The sequence below is a fragment of the Urocampus carinirostris genome, chromosome 7 (assembly GCF_059441175.1).
Source record: "Urocampus carinirostris isolate Australia breed hairy pipefish chromosome 7, RoL_Ucar_1.0, whole genome shotgun sequence".
NCBI lineage: Eukaryota > Metazoa > Chordata > Actinopteri > Syngnathiformes > Syngnathidae > Urocampus > Urocampus carinirostris.
Window position 1 is genome coordinate 45910720 of NC_142355.1, and position 21599 is coordinate 45932318.

Genomic DNA, 21599 nt, shown 5'->3' on the forward strand with positions numbered 1-21599 from the left:
TGACCAGCAAGACAAACACATACACAAAAACAAAGAAAAGAAAAAGGAGCAAAAAAACACAAAACATTTGACCATGGCCAACCCAAATGCCCAAACACCCAGACAAGCTAAGTAAGTTGTCATGCTTTCGTCCTTCCAGATGAAACGGGACACAAGAAAGCAGCCATGTCACTCGGGTCAGGGTGACACAACACACTCTTCTGTTTAACAGCAGGGCTCCACAGCTTTCACTGGTTTACCGCTGCCGTATCATACACGTCCAAACATCCCACTATCCTTTCACAACACCCCTCCACTCATTCCTATTACTAATAAGACCTTTCTACTACATTTAGACCTCTTTCATGCAGTGCACTTATAACACCATCCATACACGTCAATCGCGGCCTTCGTCTTGGTCTCCTTCCATTTACTTCTACTCTGTAGTCGTCTTCAACATTCGCTCCTTATCCATCCTCTCCATGTGTCCAAACCAACCGAGTACTCTCATACCCACACGCTTGCTCAGTTCCACTACTACTCCAGTTTTGTCTCTAACAATCTAATTTCTCAATCTATCCAATCTTATCACTCCTAACATACTCCTCAAACACTTCATTTCAACATTTAATTTCTTTCTCAAATCTCTGTTCAGGCTCCAAGTCTCTGCACAATCACACTCTCATACAGTCCTCTCTTTACATCCATACTCATACTCTTGTTACTCATCACTCTCCTCAAAGCACCCAAAACCTTGCTCCCTGGATTCACTCTGTGAAATACCTCAAATTCCAACAACTGCAGCCACATTACAAACCAAGTACCTAAAGCTTTCAACTTCTTCCAGCACCTGTCCATTGAATCATAATTCCAACGCCATGCCCACTACACCACGTGTTCACTTCATCACCTTACTCTTCCCAACATTTTCACATTTTGGGTAAATGGAAAGAGACCAAGAGGAAGGCCGCGATTGACGTGGATGGATGGTGTTAGGAGTGCACTGCAGGAAAGAGGTCTGAATATAATGTAGGCTAGAGCTCTTCTTGGTGATAGGAATGAGTGGGGAGGTTTTGTGAAAGGATAGTGGGATGTTTGGACGCGTTCTAAGGGGATGGGCAGGGCACCTGTATGATGCAGCAGGGGTAAACCAGTGAAAGCTGTCGGGCCCTGCTGTTGAACAAAAGTGTGTTGTGTCACCCTGACCCGAGTGACATGTCCGCTTTCATCTGGAGGGACAAAAGCTTGACCAACGTAGGTGCCGAGGTGCCTAACTTGTTTGGGTGTTTGGGCATTTGGGTTGGCCATGGTCCAAAAATGTTTGTGTGTGTGTGTGTTTTTTTGCTATTTTTTCCCTTTTTTAATTTATTTGTTATTGTATGTGTTTGTCTTGCTGTCGGTCACCCCTCTTGAGGGATATGACCAAGATAGATGGATAGATAGACATTTTGCAAAATATTTCTCACACACCTGTCGTACTGCAAACACCTGATCCACACATCCTCTTCCTTTCTTGAAACGACTCTGCTCCTCCATCACCACCCCACCTGTTCTTCCTCTCACTCTCTCAATCAAGACTCTTCCATACAGCTTACCCGGCACAGACAATCAACTGATACCTCTCCAATTGCTACATTCATACTTATCACCTTTACCCTTATAGAATGGCACCACACAGTGCACTACACCAATCAACAGAAACCACACCACTTGAAAAGCATACACTCAACAAGCATACTGACCAGTCAATCATAGCCTTGCCACCTTTTTTCAGGCATTCAGCAGTACAACCATCAAACTCAGGTGCCTTCCCCCCTTTTATTTCTTTCACTGCCTCTTGCACCTACCATGTTTCCACAGGCTTCACAATTAAATCACCCAACACGGGCATTTTACCTAACCACTGATCGCCTTGACTCTCACTTATCTCCCATCCTCCACATTCAGCAACTCCTCAAAATACTCTGCCCATCTTGTCCTGACTGATTTTTCTTTTTAATTTATATATTTCATTAACTTATTATATTTTCAATCAGTCTTTCTGCAGCACTTTGTGTTTCTTTTGAAATCTGTTGACTTTGTAGCATTTGACTGTTTCATGCCAATTGTGTTTCTACTCATGAATTTTCAATAATAAACGATTAAAAAAAAATACTTTTAAGAGATGAGATCGGTCTTTTTGTTTTTGCAGCCCTAGATTTTATCACGATTTTTTTACGTCTAAATTTTGGCATACAAATAGCGCATTACTGTCCATTTCCTTTGATGTTGTATGCAAAAAACAAATATGTCGTTTTAGGAATTTATTATGTATACTATCTGAAAATATAGTTTACCGTATTTTCCGCACTATAAGGCGCACCGGGTTATAGGGCGCACCCTGAAAAAATAGTTTTTGGTCCTATTTTTGACAGTACATAAGACGCACCGGATTATAAGGCGCTACAATGGGAACGTCGACAAAACAGTCAGATAGTTCAGTCAAACTTATTACCGCCTTAACATTCCCAAAGCTTGCAAAGACGCAAATACGTGTCGAGAACACGTGCGGATGCGGTGTCCGTACGATGTCACTCAAATGCATCGTTCCATCATTCGGAAGGTTAAAGTCTTGGGATTGAAGAAATGCCATCCATTCCTTAGTTTCTATTTTTTTTTTTGCTCGCAACTTTCCTGTATATATGACAATAAACACTTGGAATTGAGTTTAATTTAAAAATAGACACTCTTTTCCATCCATTATCTGCACCGCTTGTCACAGAAACATCGAGTTCAGTCTGAAACAAGATACAGGGATGTTCATAATAATGTGCAGCGGTGGTCCTCTTATATCCGTGAGTTTGGTAAATCCAGGAGAATAAAATACTTACAAATATAAGATAGTAAAAAAATGCTTTCTGTATGCCGTCAGCCACGTGCTATATGCATTCATCTTTTTCGGCCAATTGCAGGCTTTGTTTTGCCGTTTAAGCCAATGCCAGCCTGTAAATGATAAAAAGGATCCGCCCCTTGACCTTCGAATAACTTTAGCCAATAGTGATCGATTCAACTGATGATTGACACGTCTTTTTGGGCCAATTGCAGGCTTTGTTTTGCCGTTCAAGCCAATGCCAGCCTGTAAATGATAAAAAGGATCCTCCCCCTTGACCTCCGAATAACTTTAGCCAATAGTAATCCATTCAAATGATGATTGACACATTGGTTAGCCAATGAAACGCTGGTAAATAAATCCCAGCATACACCGCGGACTACTTGGCGTTCGGGGTAAAATGTAGTCGGCGGCGGCAAGTTAGTTGCAAGACTTTGCGAATTAATATTGATCCATAAATAAGGCGCACTGTATTATAAGGCGCATGGTCAGCTTTTGAAAAAAATAAATGCTTATAGTGCGGAAAATACAGTATTTTAATTAGTGCAAACTTTGATCAGAATTAACTTAACTATTTGGTATTAATGCACTGACTCCAGCATTAGCAACTAGTGGCTGCATTAATGCTAGCAATATTAATTATAATTTGTGGCACTAGCATTAGGTGCTAAATTGGCATTTACTAAAGTGATACAGCTAAAGTCTTCCTCCTGACATTCACTTATCCAAACTGATTGTCCAGTATGTCCGATTTAAGTCCACACCATCCACATTAAGTGGAGTATCCCCGTACACCAGTGCTGATCTAAAAATCTTATAGAAGTCTGGATGCTTAACAGTTCATAGCTGGTTAGGGTACTGGTCTGCGTTGCTCACTGACGCAAGAAGCCACCTCATTATTGCAAAGGTAAGACACTAATGTTAGCCTTGCATTCTAATGTAAAACACATTAGATTTTAGCTTGATGGCACCCTGGATAAAACATCCAGGGTACCATCAAACTTCAAACTGTAACTGAAAGCTGCTCAAATTGTAGCTATCCATCCATCCAACTATGCACCGCTTATCCTCAGTAGGGTCGCGGGGGTGCTAGAGCCCATCCCGGCTGTCTTCGGGCAGTGGGTAGGGCACACCCTGAACTGGTTGTCAGCCAATCGCAGGTAGAGTGGCTATATTAAGTGTATTTGGCGTGACTTATTGTGGCTAATATCCACTCGCTTGCAGAATCTTACCCCCTTTCACGCAAACTCGCAATTATTTTTTTGGGGGCGTTTAATCACGGCAATCAATATTCCTTAATAAATGCGTTAAAAAGACTATGATCGTGGCACTCGTTCTGTTGGAAATGTAGTGCTAAAAGGATAGAAAAAAATTTGCAGATGAATATTTTCGTCTTCTGTCGATAAAATTCCAAATCAGGATAAGAACCTTGCCGGGTGGCACAGCAAGAAATCCCAGTCGAAAGAAGTTGTGGTTATATTCCTTTGTCGTGTTATTGGTATTTGTTTCAACTCAAATGCCCATTCAAGTGCTCTCTGCTACTTAGCTTTTTGCTGTCCATCATGGCTTTCATTCTGCCAGCGAAGGCAACGTGACTTGCAGAGGGTCAATATTTAATGAGTTTAATTAAAAATGTATTTGAAGCTTGCAAAAAGACTTACCGACAGTGGGAATTGAAAGTGGAAAATAAATAAAATTACACATCTGACATTATTTTAATCAGAAATCTTGTTTTCATCTCTTTTTTAATTTTTGTCCTTTCCAGGCGCGATGTGATGCATCTTCCTTCGAGAGCGTGCGTTGTACTTTTTGTGTGGACTCGGGCGTTTGGTTCTATGAAGTGATTGTCATTACATCAGGTGTGATGCAGATAGGATGGGCCACCAAAGACAGCAAGTTCCTCAACCATGTAATCATTCCGCCTTCCAGGTGTGCGGCCATTTCTGATCGGTTTTTGAAAATAGTTGTAAATGTGTCTTGCAGGAGGGTTACGGGATTGGCGATGATGAATACTCGTGTGCATATGATGGCTGCAGGCAGCTCATCTGGTACAATGCTCGCAGTAGACCTCATGCTCACCCCTGCTGGAAGGAGGGTATGCATTCTGCTGTTTATTCCTGCTCATGCATACTGTCAAAGCCTGTGTTTGGCGCGTTACTGAAAAAAAGAAAAATAACCAGTTACAGTTTCTACCTATTTCCTTTAAAGATTAATTGCATCATTCCCCAGTTACTCTGAAAGTAACTATTTACCCTGTTTTACACACTATAAATTGCTGTAGTTTTGATTGTTTGACCAGGTGTTATTTAGACTCCCGTTTGTCTTGTATGTGGAATTAATAACACATTCTATTATTGAGTTTTAATTTTTTACAATTGGTACGTATATCACTTCAAATGTTTTATTTACACTAAACCGCAAAAGGGCACTCTAGGCCTTGGTTGATAATTTAAATCTTGACTGAGACATAAAGCGGAAGGAGGAAGCCGGCACATTGACTACCTCTGTGACCTACCAGGAGTCATTTTATGGTAAATGTGGCACAGAGGATAAATATTTTATTGGGTTTAGTGATTTGGGGTAAAGAGGTTAGTTTGGTAAGCATGTACTTTATGCTACAGTTATCTTAATGTGTAACATCGTTACTGATGAGCATGTCTAGGATATGCACGTACATGTAACGTTGGTGTGCCGTGTTCACTATTTTTTATTATTTTAAATTGCCTTTCATTGCCTTTTAGGAGTGGCAAGATTGGATAGATTGAGAAGGAGTGACAAGATTGGATACATTGAGAAATTAAATTGTGAGGGACAGAACTGGAGAAGTTGTGGAACTGAGCAAGCGTGTGGATAAGAGTACTCTGTTGGTTTGGACACATGGAGAGGATGGATGAGAAGCGAATGTTGAAGAGGATCTACAGAACAGAAGTCAGAGGAAGGCCGCTATTGACGTGGATTGATGGTGTTATGAGTGCACTGCAGGAAAGAGGTTTAAATCTAGTGAAAGCTAGAGCTATTGTTGGTGGTAGGAATGAGTTGCGAGGTGTTGTAAAAGGATAGTGAAATGTTTGGGCGCGTTCTGAGGGATGGGCAGGGCACATGTATGATGCGGCAGGGGTAAACTACTGAAAGCTGTCGGGCCCTGCTGTTGAACAAAAGAGCGTGTTGTGTCACCCTGACCCGAGTGACATGGCAGCTTTCTTGTGTCCCGTTTCATTTGGAGGGACGAAAGCATGACCAACTTTAGGTGCCAACGTGCCTAACTTGTTTGGGCATTTGGGTCGGCCATGGTCCAAAAATTTTTGTGTGTGTTTTTTGCTATTTTTTTCCCTTTTATTTTCTTTGTTATTGTATGTGTTTGTTTTGCTGTCGGTCACCCTTCTTGAGGGATATGACCATGGTAGATGGATACATAGATAGCCTTTCAAGATGACATAGTGTTGGATTTTACCAAACAAATTTTCCCCAAAAATGCTTATACTTGTACTCCAAGTGTCTTATAACCGTTTTTTCCATCTTAATTATGCATATTAGGGCTGGTGCGAATTAAGGCTCAGGAGAGACTCATATTAAAATAAGGTAGTTAGAAATTATTATTAATATTATTGAAGCCTACTCCCTAAATCGCTTGAAAATAGCCACTAAATATAAGAAATGGAAGAAAATGTATACACCAACCTGTGGAAACATATTTCATATATCCGGGATTGTGCATTCTTGAGAGGTTGCAAACTAACTCAGCCGAGATACTTCATTTCCATTTCGTCTTTTGTCTTTAACCACTCGAATACCTCCTCCATTTCTAGCTTATGTCCAAGACGTTTTCTTTTTTTTCTCCAGGATTGCAAAAATTATTTTACAAATAAAAAGACCAAAATTCAACACTCTTTTACCATTACGGTTCTGTGCTTACGTCTGCCCCATGGATTTTGTTGTTCCTGTCCCTCCCCCTCCCCACATGCTGCCTACCATTCGTTAGTGGTGATGCACATATATAATGACCCTCTAATTTCAGTATTTTGTTTTATACTTTCATGACCATAGGGCACACATAAAGTTCTTAGATTTTCTTCAAATTGTGAGGTGCACCCTTTTGTCTAGTGCGCCCTCTCTGTGTTGTAAGGCTGACGTAATTGAGGAAAGCATAAGATTGCTAAAGGGTGAACCTGCCATTCAAAGTAAGGCTACGAGCGCCGTGGAAACAATGGATGACTGACAGAGACCAGTTTTACTAAGAGTGGAAGGCAGCGCCGGGCATGTTACGGCACGAATTTGCGAATGGATTCTAGACACTTAGGCTTGTGTAGGATTACCAGTAAAAAATGTGAGTATCAAACGCCAGCTCTTTTAAAAAAATGTTTTATCTCTGTTTTTTATCATGCCTGTGCTTTTTGATCAATAAATGTCAGTATTGTAATGCCTCCATGTGTAGTCAAAGATGCACACAGTTGCTGATAAGGTCTGATTGCCACTTAAAATAAACAACAAGCGGTAAAAAAACATTCCACAAGAGATACTGTTAGCCACAGCTGACACTCAACTTTCAAGCCAAACTTTCCCACCAGTCACCTCTCTCCTCCCTGGGGTTATGTCTCCCTTTAAGTGTTCATACATGGACATAAACAAAAGTAACATACTTTACATTACTTTGTAATCAAAATGTGAATAAAACACAGCCAAACTGAGTTTTTCTTCCAATATATTTTTAAACACGCACACTTGTATGCTTGTTTGTGTTGTTGTAAGGCGGTTGCAGCAGAGGGCACCCGCGCCCTTTGTGTGAAATACAGAAATGGAACCAGTTGCAAAGAGTGCAACTTTTAACATGGTGTGCCAAATAGTCGTGAAAATACGGTAGATATTAATGGGGCTTGAATGTGTGTGTATATTGTAGGAAGAATAAAAGAAAATCAGTAACAAAACAAAACGCGCTAGAAATTACACGTTCTCGTCCTTTGTGCTTGAAACCATGCCACTGTAACTATTCAACTGTATTTTCCAGCTAGCTATAGACGTGTCACCTTATTTTATGCAGCGTTATGTTGTTGGCGGAATAAGGATTGTAAGCTATTTCATGAGTGATGAATAAACCGTCAATTAAAACAACATCATAACATTATTAGATCATAATTCAAGATCGGCTTTTAAAAGGTTATAATAAGGATCGACCAATCAAGGTTTTTCAGGGACGATACCGATTATCATTCAATTGTCTGTAAAAGCTTAAAAATTGGCTTAAAAACTTTTAATGACACTAAGAAGCAAAGATTATTTGGGATCAGTTTAAATAAAACTCATAGCTTTCTGAAACCTTTTACAGTGTATACATTTACATTTCAACACAACCAACATGACTAATCTTTAACTTAAACCAAAACTCTATCTATCTACCTACCTACTTTTTACGCTATCAATCGCAAACACGCTTTTCTATCACGGATGCAGGCATTTCGGGACGAGTTAGCTTTGTCCTGCTTCAGTGGCTCCATCTCTGATCGGATGGGAGGAGTAGGAGCAAGAGGGGAGGAGTTTCAGTTGCGTGAGATTTGATAATCGGCTCTTTAAATGAAAGTAAATGCAGATACCCATACCCGTCAAATTCTCAGATATCAGTGCTCATAATCAAGTCACATTGTCACATTTTTTTATATAGCCCTTAATCACAAAAATGTCTCAAAGGACTGCACAGGATTACAATTACAAAATTATACAATTACCTGATCTTAAACCAGCATGTCCAGCAATCAGCCCATCCAATCGTCGGTTGAGCTCTAGTGTAACGACAGTTGAGTTACAAAATGTTATTAATAATGCGTTACAATGCTAGTTACAAAAAAAGTAATTGAATTCCTTCGTAAAGCGTTACTCCCAACACTGGTCACAGCAACTTAATGTTCTAATGATGGCCCATTTCTGTAGGAGATGCAATCGGCTTCTTGCTGGACCTCAGCAAAAAGCAGATGATTTTTTATCTGAACGGAAATATGCTCCCACCAGAAAAACATGTCTTCTCCTCTGCCACGTGAGTTCAAGCTTGATGAGTGTTTTTAAATTTGTTATGTTTATAATCTTACAATAGGGCTGCAACTACGATTATTTACATATGAATAATTACAATAATCAATCGATTTTTTGGGGGGGAGGGATTAATCTATGAATAACATTTGTTAGACATTTTTATTTTCAGCTCTTTATTCAAATATCAAAGTTTTGAACAGATATAAAAATAGTGCTCAAAACAACAGAATATTTTACAATATCAAACAATAAAAAATCCCTCTGTCAATTAACTTAATAAATAATAATAAACACAAATATGATATACACTACAAATATATTTTATGTGTATCATTTTTTATATCCACAAAAAAAATATCAAAAATTTAAACCCACTTTTTAAAATGTTGTCAACAAATTTGTTTTTTGGCGGGGGTTAATCTTATTATCATAAACATTCCCGAAATAAAAATCATATTTTAACATGCCTAAGAATCTGTCCCTGGTGTATTGTTACACGTGTCATTATTACTTAAATGTTTGCATTATATATATTTTTTTTAATATTTTCGGATTTTTTTTTTCCTCTACTTCTACAGCACTTTTGGATCCCTTAAAAATTGTTAACTTTGTTTCACGATGAAACATTCAGAGTTTAACTTTCATGCCAATTTTGGTTGTCATAATGTTCAATTAAAAAAAAATAAGATAACTTTTAAAGAGCAGTCTTGGCACCCTTTGCCGGACCAAAGTGGTACTACACTTCAAGTGTCACAACGATATTGTGTGCACTTTTATTTGCATGCATTTTCCGTACTTAACAGCTCATGAATCAACGTGATTCAACAAATCGATGATCTAATTAGTCACCAACACTTTTTTTAAACAATTTTATCGATTAGTTGTTGCAGCCCTATTTCACACATAATACTTTTTTTATCATATCAGGAAGGGCTTCTTTGCTGCTGCGAGTTTCATGTCATACCAGCAATGTGAGTTTAACTTTGGCGCCAAACCTTTCCGCCACCCGCCATCTGTCAAGTTCAGCACCTTTAACGACTTTGCTTCGCTGTTACCAAGTGAGAAGATCATCCTCCCAAGGTATAGAGTCTTTGGGGTGGGGGTTAACTTGACACAGATATTTTGCAAAGCACTTATTCAAACACATGTTACTTCACTTCTGTATGCTTATTCAGAAGGTTATTTTAAAATATGAGGTAATAATTTAAAGGTGCATTGCTATTTTAAGCACCTTTTAATATAAAAAAAAACAATATTATTTGAAATCAAGAGCATAATTACATGAACTGCCATATAAACATGCATTTTTCAAATTGCTCATGGGTTGGAAATGTGTATTTATTTTACCTAACATGAGGCTCACCTAAATGAAGTTAACATGATTGGTGTTACGGGTACTCTCAAAACCCAACGAAAGGCTTTGAAAATAAAGAGAAGCTAAATGGTTTAGGTAGGTCACTTTTAGTCTTCTTATTTTGTATTTTTCCTTGCGCTTTGTAGCACTTGTTTTTAGTTGTATTTCACAATAAAGCAACAACTAGTGTTTAAATATAACACACTATACCTTTAAATTTTAGAATAGTATTCTGCGGTCATCCCTAAGGAGCATATTTCAATGGTGACAGTTTTACATGTACACTAAAAAAATCCAGTTGACAGATAATATTAAGTCATTTTCCATGTTAATTTTTGAGATGTTTAAAAATACGTACTTCTTAAGTAAATTAGGTAAAATACTACTTAAGATAAGCAAAATTAATCAGTTTTGTTCATATACAGCGCTTCACTTTTTCCACATTTTGTTATGTTACAGCCTCATTTCAAATTGTATTAATTTAATCTCTTATCTCAAAATTCTACACAAAATACTCCATTATGAAAATGAGAAAAAGTTTTTTTTTTACTTTTTTTGAATTTATTAAAAATAGAAAACTAAGAAATCACATTTACATAAGTATTCACAGCCTTTGCTTAATACTTTGTTGATCCACCTTTGGCAGCAAATACAGCCTCAAGTCTTTTTGAATATGATCCCACAAGTTTTGCACACCTATCTTTAGGCAGTTTTGCCCATTCTTCTTTGCAAAAAGTCTCAAGCTCAATCAGGTTGGATGGGAGACGTTTGTGCACAGCCATTTTCAGATCACTCCAGAGATGTTCGATCGGATTCAAGTCTGGACTCTGGCTGGGCCACTCCAGGACATTCACAGAGTGGTTCTGAAGCCAATCTTTTGAGATCTTGGCTGTGTGCTTTGGGTCGTTGTCCTGCTGAAAAATGAACCTTCGCCCCAGCCTGAGGTCAAGAGCGCTCTGGAGTAGGTTTTCATCCTGGATATCTCTATATATTGCTGCATTCATTTTTCCTTCTATCCTGACTAGTCTGCCAGTTCCTGCTGCTGAAAAACATCCCCACAGCATGATGCTGCCACCACCATGCTTCACTGTAGGGATGGTATTGGCCTGGTGATGAGCGGTGCCTGGTTTCCTCCAAACATGGTGCCTGGCATTCAGACCAAAGAGTTCAATCTTTGTCTCATCAGACCAGAGAATTTTGTTTCTCATGGTCTGAGAGTCATTCAGGTGCTTTTTGGCAAATTCCAGACGGGATTCCATGTTCCTTTTACTAAGGAGTGGCTTTCTTCTGGCCACTCCTTAGTACAGGCCTGATTGGTGGATTGCTGCAGAGATGGTTGTCCTTCTGGAAGGCTCTCCTCTCTCCACATAGGAACGCTGGAGCTCTGACAGAGTGACCATCGGGTTCTTGGTCACCTCCCTGACTAAGGCCCTTCTTCCCCTGATCGCTTAGTTTAGAAGGCCGGCCAGCTCTAGGAAGAGTCCTGGTGGTTCCAAATGTCTTCCCTTTACGAATAATGGAGGCCACTGTGCTCATTGGGACCTTCAAAGCAGCAGAAATTTTTCTGTATCCTTCCCCAGATTTGTGCCTCAAGACAATCCTGTCTGGCAGGTCTACAGACAGTTCTTTTGATTTCATGCTTTGTGTTTGTTCTCTGACATGCACACTCAACTGTGGGACCTTATATAGACAGGTGTGTGCCTTTCCAAATCATGTCCAATCAACAGAATTTACTGCATGTGGACTCCAATTAAGCTGTAGAAAGATCTCAAGGATGATCAGTGGAAAAAAGATGCACCTGAGCTCAATTTTGAGCTTCATGGCAAAGGCTGTGAATAGAATAGAATAGAATAGAATAGAATATACCTTTATTGTCATTGTTACAAATGGGCTAACATATTGTGACAACGAAATTGGGCATGACACTCCAGTTTTACACATTCATAGTGAGGTATGAGCAAGAAGATAAAGGAACAGAGAAGATAATGTTATAAAACAAGGGGGATAAGGCTATAGTTATAATTTACATGGTATTTACACAAGAAATGTCGGCATGTGGGATGTTACATACAGGGTTGTCGTGATAACGTTGGTATCGTAACGGTTGTGCAATATTGCATTTGGTGCAAAGTCATCATAGTGCAAAAATAGTCAGCATATGCATTGGTGCAAACATAGACATCATAGTGCAGAAACAGGAAATGGTCAGACATTGTGCAATTTGAGCATTAAACGTAGTGCAGTCGACATGTGCAAGAACAAGACATGAGTAACATTATATTCGTATGAGGTAGTGTTGGCACGAGTTTTCAGTTTTTTTTTTTGTGCGGTGTCTGTTTGAGCAGTGAACAAACATAGTGCAGACAGCATGTACGTGAGTACCATTTTACATACGTGTGAGGTAGTTTTTTTGCAACAGTTTTCAGTTTTTGTGCGGTGTCTGTTTAGGGTGGTAATGGCTGTGGGGAAGAAACTGTCTCTGAGTCTGTTCGTTTTTGCTTTGTGTGACCTGTAGCGCTTGCCGGAAGGCAGCAGGTCGAAGAGATGGTGGCCGGGGTGAGAAAAGTCCTTGATGATGTTTTCTGCTCTGCTGAGGTAGCGAGAGCAGGCAATGTCCTCCAGACTGGGCAGAGAGCAGCCGACGATTCTCTGGGCTGTTTTGATGATCCTCTGGAGCTTTTTCCTGTCTGCTGCTGTGCACCCAGCATACCACACCGTGATGCAGTATGTTAGGATGCTCTCCACTGTGGCTTTGTAGAAGGACACCTGCAGCTGCTGTTTTAGGTTATTTTTCCTGAGCAATCTCAGGAAGTGCAGTCGCTGCTGGGCCTTCCCTACCACCGCTCTGGTGTTTGCAGACCAGGAGAGGTCGTCGGAGATGTGCACGCCCAGGAATTTGAACGAGTGGACTCTCTCTACACAGTCTCCTTTTATGATGAGTGGTGTTGGATTCCTGCCATTCCTTCTGAAATCCAGAATCAGTTCTTTTGTACTTATGTAAATGTGATTTCTTTGTTTTCTATTTTCAATAAATTCAAAAAAAGTAAAAAAAAAACTTTTTTACATTGTCATAATGGAGTATTTTGCGTAGAATTTTTAGATAAGAGATTAAATTAATACAATCTGGAATGAGGCTGTAACATAACAAAATGTGGAAAAGTGAAGCTCTGAATACTTTCCGGATGCACTGTATGTGCTTGTTTTAAGTACAGTGTTATTCAATGTTCTTTAAATCAGTGGTCGGCAACATCTTCTGTACCATGGACCGGTTTAATTTTAGTCAAATCACAATAAATTAAATCCCTTGTACAGCCCTTAATCACAAAATGTCTGCATAGGTTTCAATACACTATCACCTAATCTTAAACCAACCTGAGGGCAAGGAAAAAAAAATAAAAACCTCAGCATGAATAAAATAAACTTTGAAGAGGCCACTCTGTTAATTTGGATTCAAATGGACTGGGAAAAATATCCGGATTATCAGAGTATCCGGATTAGCCGATGTGATCTGTAACTGTAAAACTTGGGTATAACACGCACCCTTGGGTACAACACGCTTACTTATGACATTTTTGTCGTGAAAAAGAAAGGGTGTAAACACAAATAAATTTGGTGTAGGCAAAAAATAAGGACTTTTGTTTCTTTCTTTGAAGCCTGGTGGGTCAAGTCACATTTATTTATTCAGCCCTTAATCACAAAATGTCTGCCTAAAACTTTTCAAAGATTTTTTTAAGTGCCTAAAAATGACGCCGACACGCCTGCTTTGTCATTATGTGAAGTTGCTCCCAAGAAGACTGCACTATTTAGAAAGTCAACTTCACAAACCGGCTCTTTTGGTCTGGCTCACTAAGAAGAGCCGGCCCTTTCAGCTCACAAACGGCTTCTCAGATATTTTTTCAATGATATAATATCAATAATAATAAAATATATGCACAAATGACTTAGTAATTATTAATTTTGCGTGTTTCGCATTGGATCCCTGAAAAACACATGAAATATAAATCAAAACATTGACAGATCTACAGAAGAAATTGTAAAATACAAAATAATTTTAGCTTTTTACACACTGAACAGATTTAAAGTTAAAATCTGCACAAAATCCCTGAAAATGCAAACAAAATAAACATTAAAAATATTAATCCTTCAGTGCCTTAAATGACAAAATGCACAAAAAAATAACTATTTACGATGCTATTTTAAACAATTCAGACACAGATCATGTGAGAAACAGGAAAAATAAATTAATTAAAATAAGTAAAACAAAAGGTCCTTGAGGGTGCATGGGAGTTTGCCTATTCTGTCTACATGCGTTTTGTGGACTTGGAGAAGGCATCCGACCGTGTTCTTCGGGAGGCCCCGTGGGGGGTGCTTTGGGAGTATAGGGTACCGCACAGTCTTATTTGGGCTATGCGGTCCCTGTCTGCCTGGTGCCAGTCCGGTCCGCATTGCAGTAAGTTGGATTCGTTTCCGGTGAGAGTTGGACTCCACCAGGGCTGCCCTTTGTCACCAATTCTGTCAATATACACATATACATACACATATATATACAGCCTTAGTGGGGAAGGAGTCCAGTTTGGGGGCCTCTGCATCGCATCACTGCTTTTTGCAGAATGTGGTGCTGTTGGCTTCCTCAGGCCGCTATTTTCAGCTCACTGGAGCAATTCGCAGCGGCCTGAATGAGGATCAGCACCTCTCAGTCCAAGACCATGGTAGTCAGCCTGAAAAGAGTCGCATGCTCCCTCCAGGTTGAGGATAAGATCTTGCCCCAAGTGGAGGAGTTCAAGTAACTTGAGGTCTTGTTCACGAGTGAGGGTAGGATGGAGCGAGAGATCGATAGACGGGTTGGTGCAGCGTCTGCCGTCATTTGGACCCTATACCAGTCCATCGTGGTGAAGAGGGAGCTGAGCCGAAAGGCAAAGCTCTCCATCTCCCGGTCGGTCTACGTTCCTACGCTCACCTATGGTCACGATCCCAGATACAAGTGGCTGAAATGGTTTCCTCTGCAGGGTGGCTGGGTTCTCCCTTAGAAATAAGGTGAGAAGCTCAGTCATCCGGGAGGGACTCTATGTAGAGCCACTGCTCCTCCGCACTGAGAGGAGCAAGTTGAGGTGGCTCGGGCATCTGATAAGGATGCCTCCTGGGTGCCTCCCCTCGGGGGGTGTTCCGAGCATTTCCCACCCGCAGGAGGCCCCGGGGGCGACCCGGGAGACGCTCGGGATACTATGTCTCTAGGCTGTTCTGGGAATGCCTCAGGATCCCGTTGAATGAGCTGGAGGAAGTGGCTGGGGATAGGGACTTCTGGGCTTCCCTGTTAAGGCTGCTGCCCCTGCGACCCGAGCGGAAAATAATGGATGGATGGAATTAAAACAAAAAGCAATAGATTACCAATCAACATCCGGAGCAACCACGATCAAATTTGGATCATTTGTCTGCTGTTTGTACATGCTGTACTTTCTTTTGTTTTTGTCTTTTGTATTGAACTAAATCAGCACCCAAAACCTAAAGAGCCCTTTCTTGTTTGTAAACAAGTGTGACGTAGCCAAGCTTTGCATGCACTGTTGGAACAGGATTGAAGAATATATGATAGTTTGTAGCAGCCTAGTGACAGAAAAAGATCTCAGATCATAGATGGGAACAACTAAAAAAAGCACAAAATATGTGCTTGCTGCAAAATAGCAACTATTTTACTCATCAAACTCAACAACATAAAACGTTCTTTTGATTGGTGCAGGATTTTTTCCTGTAAATGTAATGGAAAACTGAAAAATTGGCCATGATAAGTGGAAAAACTCTGTTCATAACACTATCATACTTACAATTGCATTACATTACAATTTGTCTTGAAAGTGTTCCACATTTCTTTTTGTAAATACAAAAAACTACATGATGTTACAAAGGTTTATTGCAATTTTCAGGAAATTTCATAATCATTTAACACAAACCACCATTTTCTTTTTTTTTTTTTTGTATCTAGACATCGGCGTCTGGCTTTACTGAAACAAGTTAACATTCGCGACAACTGCTGCACGCTGTGTTGTGACATCATGGCTGACACAGAGTTGCGGCCCTGTGGACATGGGTATGCGTTTTCAACAACTACACTTCAAGACCTCAAACCGCTGCCAGTGTATATTTTTTCGGCTTTTTGAGATTTTAAAAAATAATGCTATAAAAAGTTATTTTCTAGTCTGATGTCAGAAAAAAATAAAAAGAAAAGAGAGGCAACCAAATCAGGGCTGGAAAATGAAAACAGAAAAAACGCTTGGCTGAAATACCAAAATGAGCAAAACTGAAACAAATATCCTAAAGAGAAAAGAAAAATGATATGGTGCAGGGGTCTCCAACCTTTCAAGAACTACTTTTTCTTTGTCTAATTATTGCAAAAGGCACCCAGTTTGATATTAATATCAAAAAAAGGAACTTGGCTAGATGGCTTGCTAAATATCTAAAAAGATGGCTCATTTGCTTTATAAAACCTATGAATCAAAATTTAGTTTGGTATATCACCTATGAACAAAATCAATGATAAGATAAATAAATAAATGTTATTGTTACATGAATAGGTTCTCATTTACTCTCTTAACACTAGAAAACCCAGGGATTTCTGTACTCCCTTGGACGGGCAGGGAGGGATCAAATAATCTCTATCCAAATTCTAGGCACAAGTGGCCCAAATTTGAATTATTTTCATTTGCAAACAGGGCCATTAGCTGAAGACTCAGCGGGAGAGTAGGGTGATGAGTGGGGGTATCTCGAGACAAAGGAATAAAGACCGGTTACACCTACAATGTGCTTTACACAAATGTGTGAAGTGCAGGTCATCGCTTATACATTGCCCTTTAGCCATTCTAAAGGCATTCCAACGTTGTCTATGACGCTTTTACGACGGGTTCACTGCGAGAATCTATATATATATATATACGTGTATTTATATATATAGTATATATATATATATATATATATATATATATATTCTCATCTCATTAGCTACACCGCTTATCCTCAGTAGGGTCGCGGGGGTGCTGGAGCCCATCCCAGCAATCATCGGGCAGTGGGCAGGGGACAACCTGAACTGGTTGCCAGCCAGGGACAGACAACTCACTCGCTCATTCACACCTAGCGACAATTTGGACCAGCCAATTCACCTGAAATGCATGTTTTTGGAATGTGGGAGGAAACCGGAGTGCCCGGAGGAAACCCACGCAAGCACGGGGAGAACATACAAACTCCGCACAGGAAGTCTGGAGCTGGATTTGAACCCACGCAGGAGGTTCCCAAGACATGTACTGTGCCACACATGCGCAATCCACTGCGTGGGTTCAAAATGTATATACAGGACTGTCTCGGAAAATTAGAATATTGTGATAAAGTTCTTTATTTTCTGTAATGCAATTAAAAAAACAAAAATGTCATACATTCTGGATTCATTACACATCAACTGAACTATTTCAAGCCTTGCTGATTTTGGCTTACAGCTGAAAAAAACTCAAAAATCTTATCTCAAAATATTAAAATACTTCCTCAGAAGTAAAATAAAAATTTTATAACAGCAAAACTAAATCAAACATTTGAAAATGTCCATTGATGCACTCAGTACTTGGTTGGGAATCCTTTTGCACGGATTACTGCATCAATCCGGCGTGGCATGGAGGCAATCAGCCTGTGGCATTGCTGAGGTGTTATTGATGCCCAGGATGCTTCGATAGCGGCCTTCAGCTCATTTGCATTTGTAGGTCTGGTGTCTTTCATCTTCTTCTTAACTATACCCCACAAATTCTCAATGGGGTTCAGGTCAGGGGAATTAGCAGGCCAATCAAGGACAGTGATGCCATGGTCAGTGCACCAGTTACTGGTGGTTTTGGCACTGTGGGCAGGTGCCAGATCATGCTGGAAAATAAAATTCCTCATCTCCATAGTGCTTTTCAGCAGATGGAAGCATGTAGTGCTCTAAAATCTCTTGGTACACAGTTGCATTTACTCTGGACTTGATGAAACACAGTGGACCAACACCAGCAGCTGACATGGCTCCCCAAACCATTGCTGACTGTGGGAACTTCACACTGGATTTCAAGCAACTTGGATTTTGCTCCTCTCCAGCCTTTCTCCAGACTCTGGCGCCTTGACTTCCAAATGAAATGCAAAACTTGCTTTCGTCTGAAAAGAGGACTTTGGACCACTCTGCAACTGTCCAGTGCTTCTTCTCCATAGCCCAATCAGACGCTTCTTCCGTTGTCTTGAGTTCAGAAGTGGCTTGACCATGGGAATACGGCTATTGTAGCCCATTTCCCGGACACTTATGTGAACTGTGGCTTTTGATACCTGGACTCCAGCTTCAGCCCACTGTCTTTGAAGCTCCCCCAAATTCTGGAAGCGGCGCTTCTTCACAATTTTGTTAAGGCTGCGGTCATCTCTCTTGGTTGTGCAGCGTTTCCGGCCACATTTTTCCCTTCCAACAGACTTTTTGTGGATATGCTTTGAAACTGCACTCTGTGAACAGCCTGCTCTTTGAGAAATTTCTTTTTGTGTCTTACCCTCCATCAGGAGGGTATCAATGATGGTCCTCTGGACAGCAGTCAGATCAGCAGTCTTCCCCATACTTGTGATTTAGTTTACTGTACCAAGCTGAGTGTTTTTAAGGCTCAGGAAACCCTCGCAAGGTGTTTCGAGTTAATTAGATGATTCAGGTGATTAGTTGAATAGCCTACTTGTATACTTTTTCATGATATTCTAATATTTTGAGATAGGATTTTAGAGTTTTCTTAAGCTGTAAGCCAAATTCAGCAATATTAAAATAATAAAAGGCTTGAAATAGTTCAGTTGATGTGTAATGAATCCAGAATGTATGACATTTTTGTTTTTTTAATTGCATTACAGAAAATAAAGAACTTTATCACAATATTCTAATTTTCTGAGACAGTCCTGTATATATATATATATTATGTGTGTGTGTGTGTGTGTGTGTGTGTGTGTGTGTGTGTGTGTGTGTATGCATGTATGTGTCCCGACGGATCACCACCTTATCGTGGTGGGACACTTTGTGCATCTCCATTTCCCCTAGAGCTATGTCGGCTGGAGTCTCGTACTCCTGGCAGGGTTACCCAAGCCGAACAGGTCGAAGGGTAGAGTCCAGACTAAGAGTGATCCCAAAAGCTGGTGGCGGCACGCTTTGAGGCGGTTTCCCACAGACCTGGATCCCGGCAGCCCCCTGCAGTTGTAGGAAGATGCCGGTCGTCTAGGGTCTCCCTTGCCACTGGAACCATCTTCTTTACGATCAAGATAGTGGCGTTGGGAAAAGCGCACCCCTTACGCCACTTTAAAAACCATCATTGCGCAGGTATCCTCTTTTACCTGAGTCTCCGACCACAAAAGTCTGGCGGCGATGGAGTATCCAGTGACGGGAGCAGGTTTGAATGAGCTGGAAGCTCTTAGCTGGACCTCTGCACGTCAGCGGCACAGGGCAAGGGTCATTAGCAGCTGGGATTGAGTGGCAGCTGTTTCCGGCAGACCCCTGTGCGTCTGAGCAGCACTATTTAGTGGCCGCACTGCTCACCCCAATTGGGGAAAGGCCTAGAAAAGGTGGCCTAAAGATTGCCCACTCAGCACAGTACCCGGACAAGAAACCGCGCCTGTCGGGACATTCCACTATGCGGTCGAAAAACAATAGCATTTAGAATTGCAGCATGGAACATAAGGACACTCCTGATACCAGTCTGGACAGACCACAGCGCAGAACAGCACTCATTGCCAACGAGCTGAAGCGATATAATGTGGATGTGGCAGCGCTCAGCGAGACCAGACTCCTTGAGGAAGGCTCACTCAATGAAGAGGGGGAGGGTTATACATTCTTTTGGAAGGAAACCCCCTGGGCGGACACCATCTTCACAGAGTTGGTTTTGCAATTAAGAACACCCTACTGCTGAAGCTCACAGAGTCACCAGTGGGTGTCAGTGAAAGACTAATGACTCTTCGCATCCCACTTGCAAAATGCAGACATGTCACATTAGTTAGTGCCTATGCACCAACACTGCCATCGAATGATGAAGAGAAGGATCGCTTCTACCAGGCACTCGATTACATCCTCAGTCACATCCCGAGGAATGACAAAATCATGCTGCTTGGTGATTTCAATGCAAGAGTCGGAAAAAAATTGCAAAACTGGAATAGTGTGATTGGTGCCCATGGCATTGGAAAAGTTAATTCCAATGGCATGAGACTTCTTAGTCTGTGCGTGTAACATAATCTTACCATCACAAAAACCATCTTCCAACAAAAGAAATAATATAAGGCATCCTGGATGCATCCCAGGTCCACACACTGGCACCTGATCGACTACGCGATCGTGAGCAGGGCTGACCTGAAGGACGTGCTCATTACAAGAGCTATGCGTGGGGCAGACTGTTGGACCGACCACCGCATGATTCTGACAAAGGTCAGAATGCATGTCCGGCCCCTAGCACGTCTGGGTGGTTCAAAGAGGAAGACACTCAACTGTGCCAAACTCTCCGGTAGCGACACCCTTGACAACTTCCGTTGCTCTCTAGCTGAGAGGCTGGCAAACATTGAGCAGCTGGTCATGTCAGAGGCTGGGATGGATGAGAAGTGGACCTATATATCTACCACCCTCTGTGACACTGCAGCCCAAACCGTTGGTTTTAAAACTAAAAAACACCAGGACTGGTTTGACCAGAATGCCGGAGAGATCTCAACCCTCCTTGACAGAATGCACAAGGCGCACAGAGCCACCCTGAACAACCCACAATCTCAATTCCATAAAAAGTTATGGCAAGCCCTTCGTTCCGAGGCCCAGAGAACTCTCAGAAAACTGCAAGATGAGTGGTGGATCTCAAAAGCCAATGAAATCCAGTTTCACGCTGATAGAAGCGATATGCACAGTTTCTATGATGCAGTAAAAGCCATCTATGGCCGCAGAAACTGCTCCCTGGCACCTGTTAGATCTGCTGATGGAACATCTCTAATCAAGGATCAGGCTATGATAGTGGAGCGGTGGGCTGAGCATTTCAACACCCTGCTCAACCAGCCCACCCCAGTGGACCCAACTGTCCTTTCAGAGCTCCCTGAACATCCTACATTGCCAGACCTTGACCTCCCGCCAACTTTCAATGAAATCCTGCATGCAGTCAAAACCCTGAAAAACAATAAATCTCCTGGACCTGACAACATCCCAGCTGAACTTCTCAAGGTAGGAGGCTACCTCTGTACACGGACACTGTTTCAATACATTTCAGAGGTGTGGAGACTAGAGTGTGTCCCGCAACTGTGGAAAGATGCGAACATTGTGACCATCTTCAAGAATAAAGGAGATGAATCCATCTGCTCCAACAGTAGGGGTATCTCTTTGTTGGCCACTGCTGGAAAGGT

The 21599-nt window shown here is 41.1% G+C and overlaps 1 protein-coding gene across 3 annotated transcripts in view; it reads left to right on the forward strand.

Moving 5' to 3' along the window:
• rspry1 (ring finger and SPRY domain containing 1) overlaps nt 1–21599 on the forward strand; it is an 88491-nt gene that overhangs the window by 36646 nt on the left and 30246 nt on the right. For all 3 annotated transcript variants that reach the window (XR_015851001.1, XR_015851002.1, XM_088341110.1), the window contains exons 10-14: nt 4614–4757; nt 4832–4943; nt 8768–8870; nt 9794–9946; nt 16195–16299. Coding sequence is in view for 1 of the 3 variants with exons in the window: in XM_088341110.1 (XP_088197236.1) it covers nt 4614–4757; nt 4832–4943; nt 8768–8870; nt 9794–9946; nt 16195–16299 (617 nt within the window). In the remaining 2 variants the exon portion in view is untranslated. The remainder of the gene's footprint in view (nt 1–4613; nt 4758–4831; nt 4944–8767; nt 8871–9793; nt 9947–16194; nt 16300–21599) is intronic.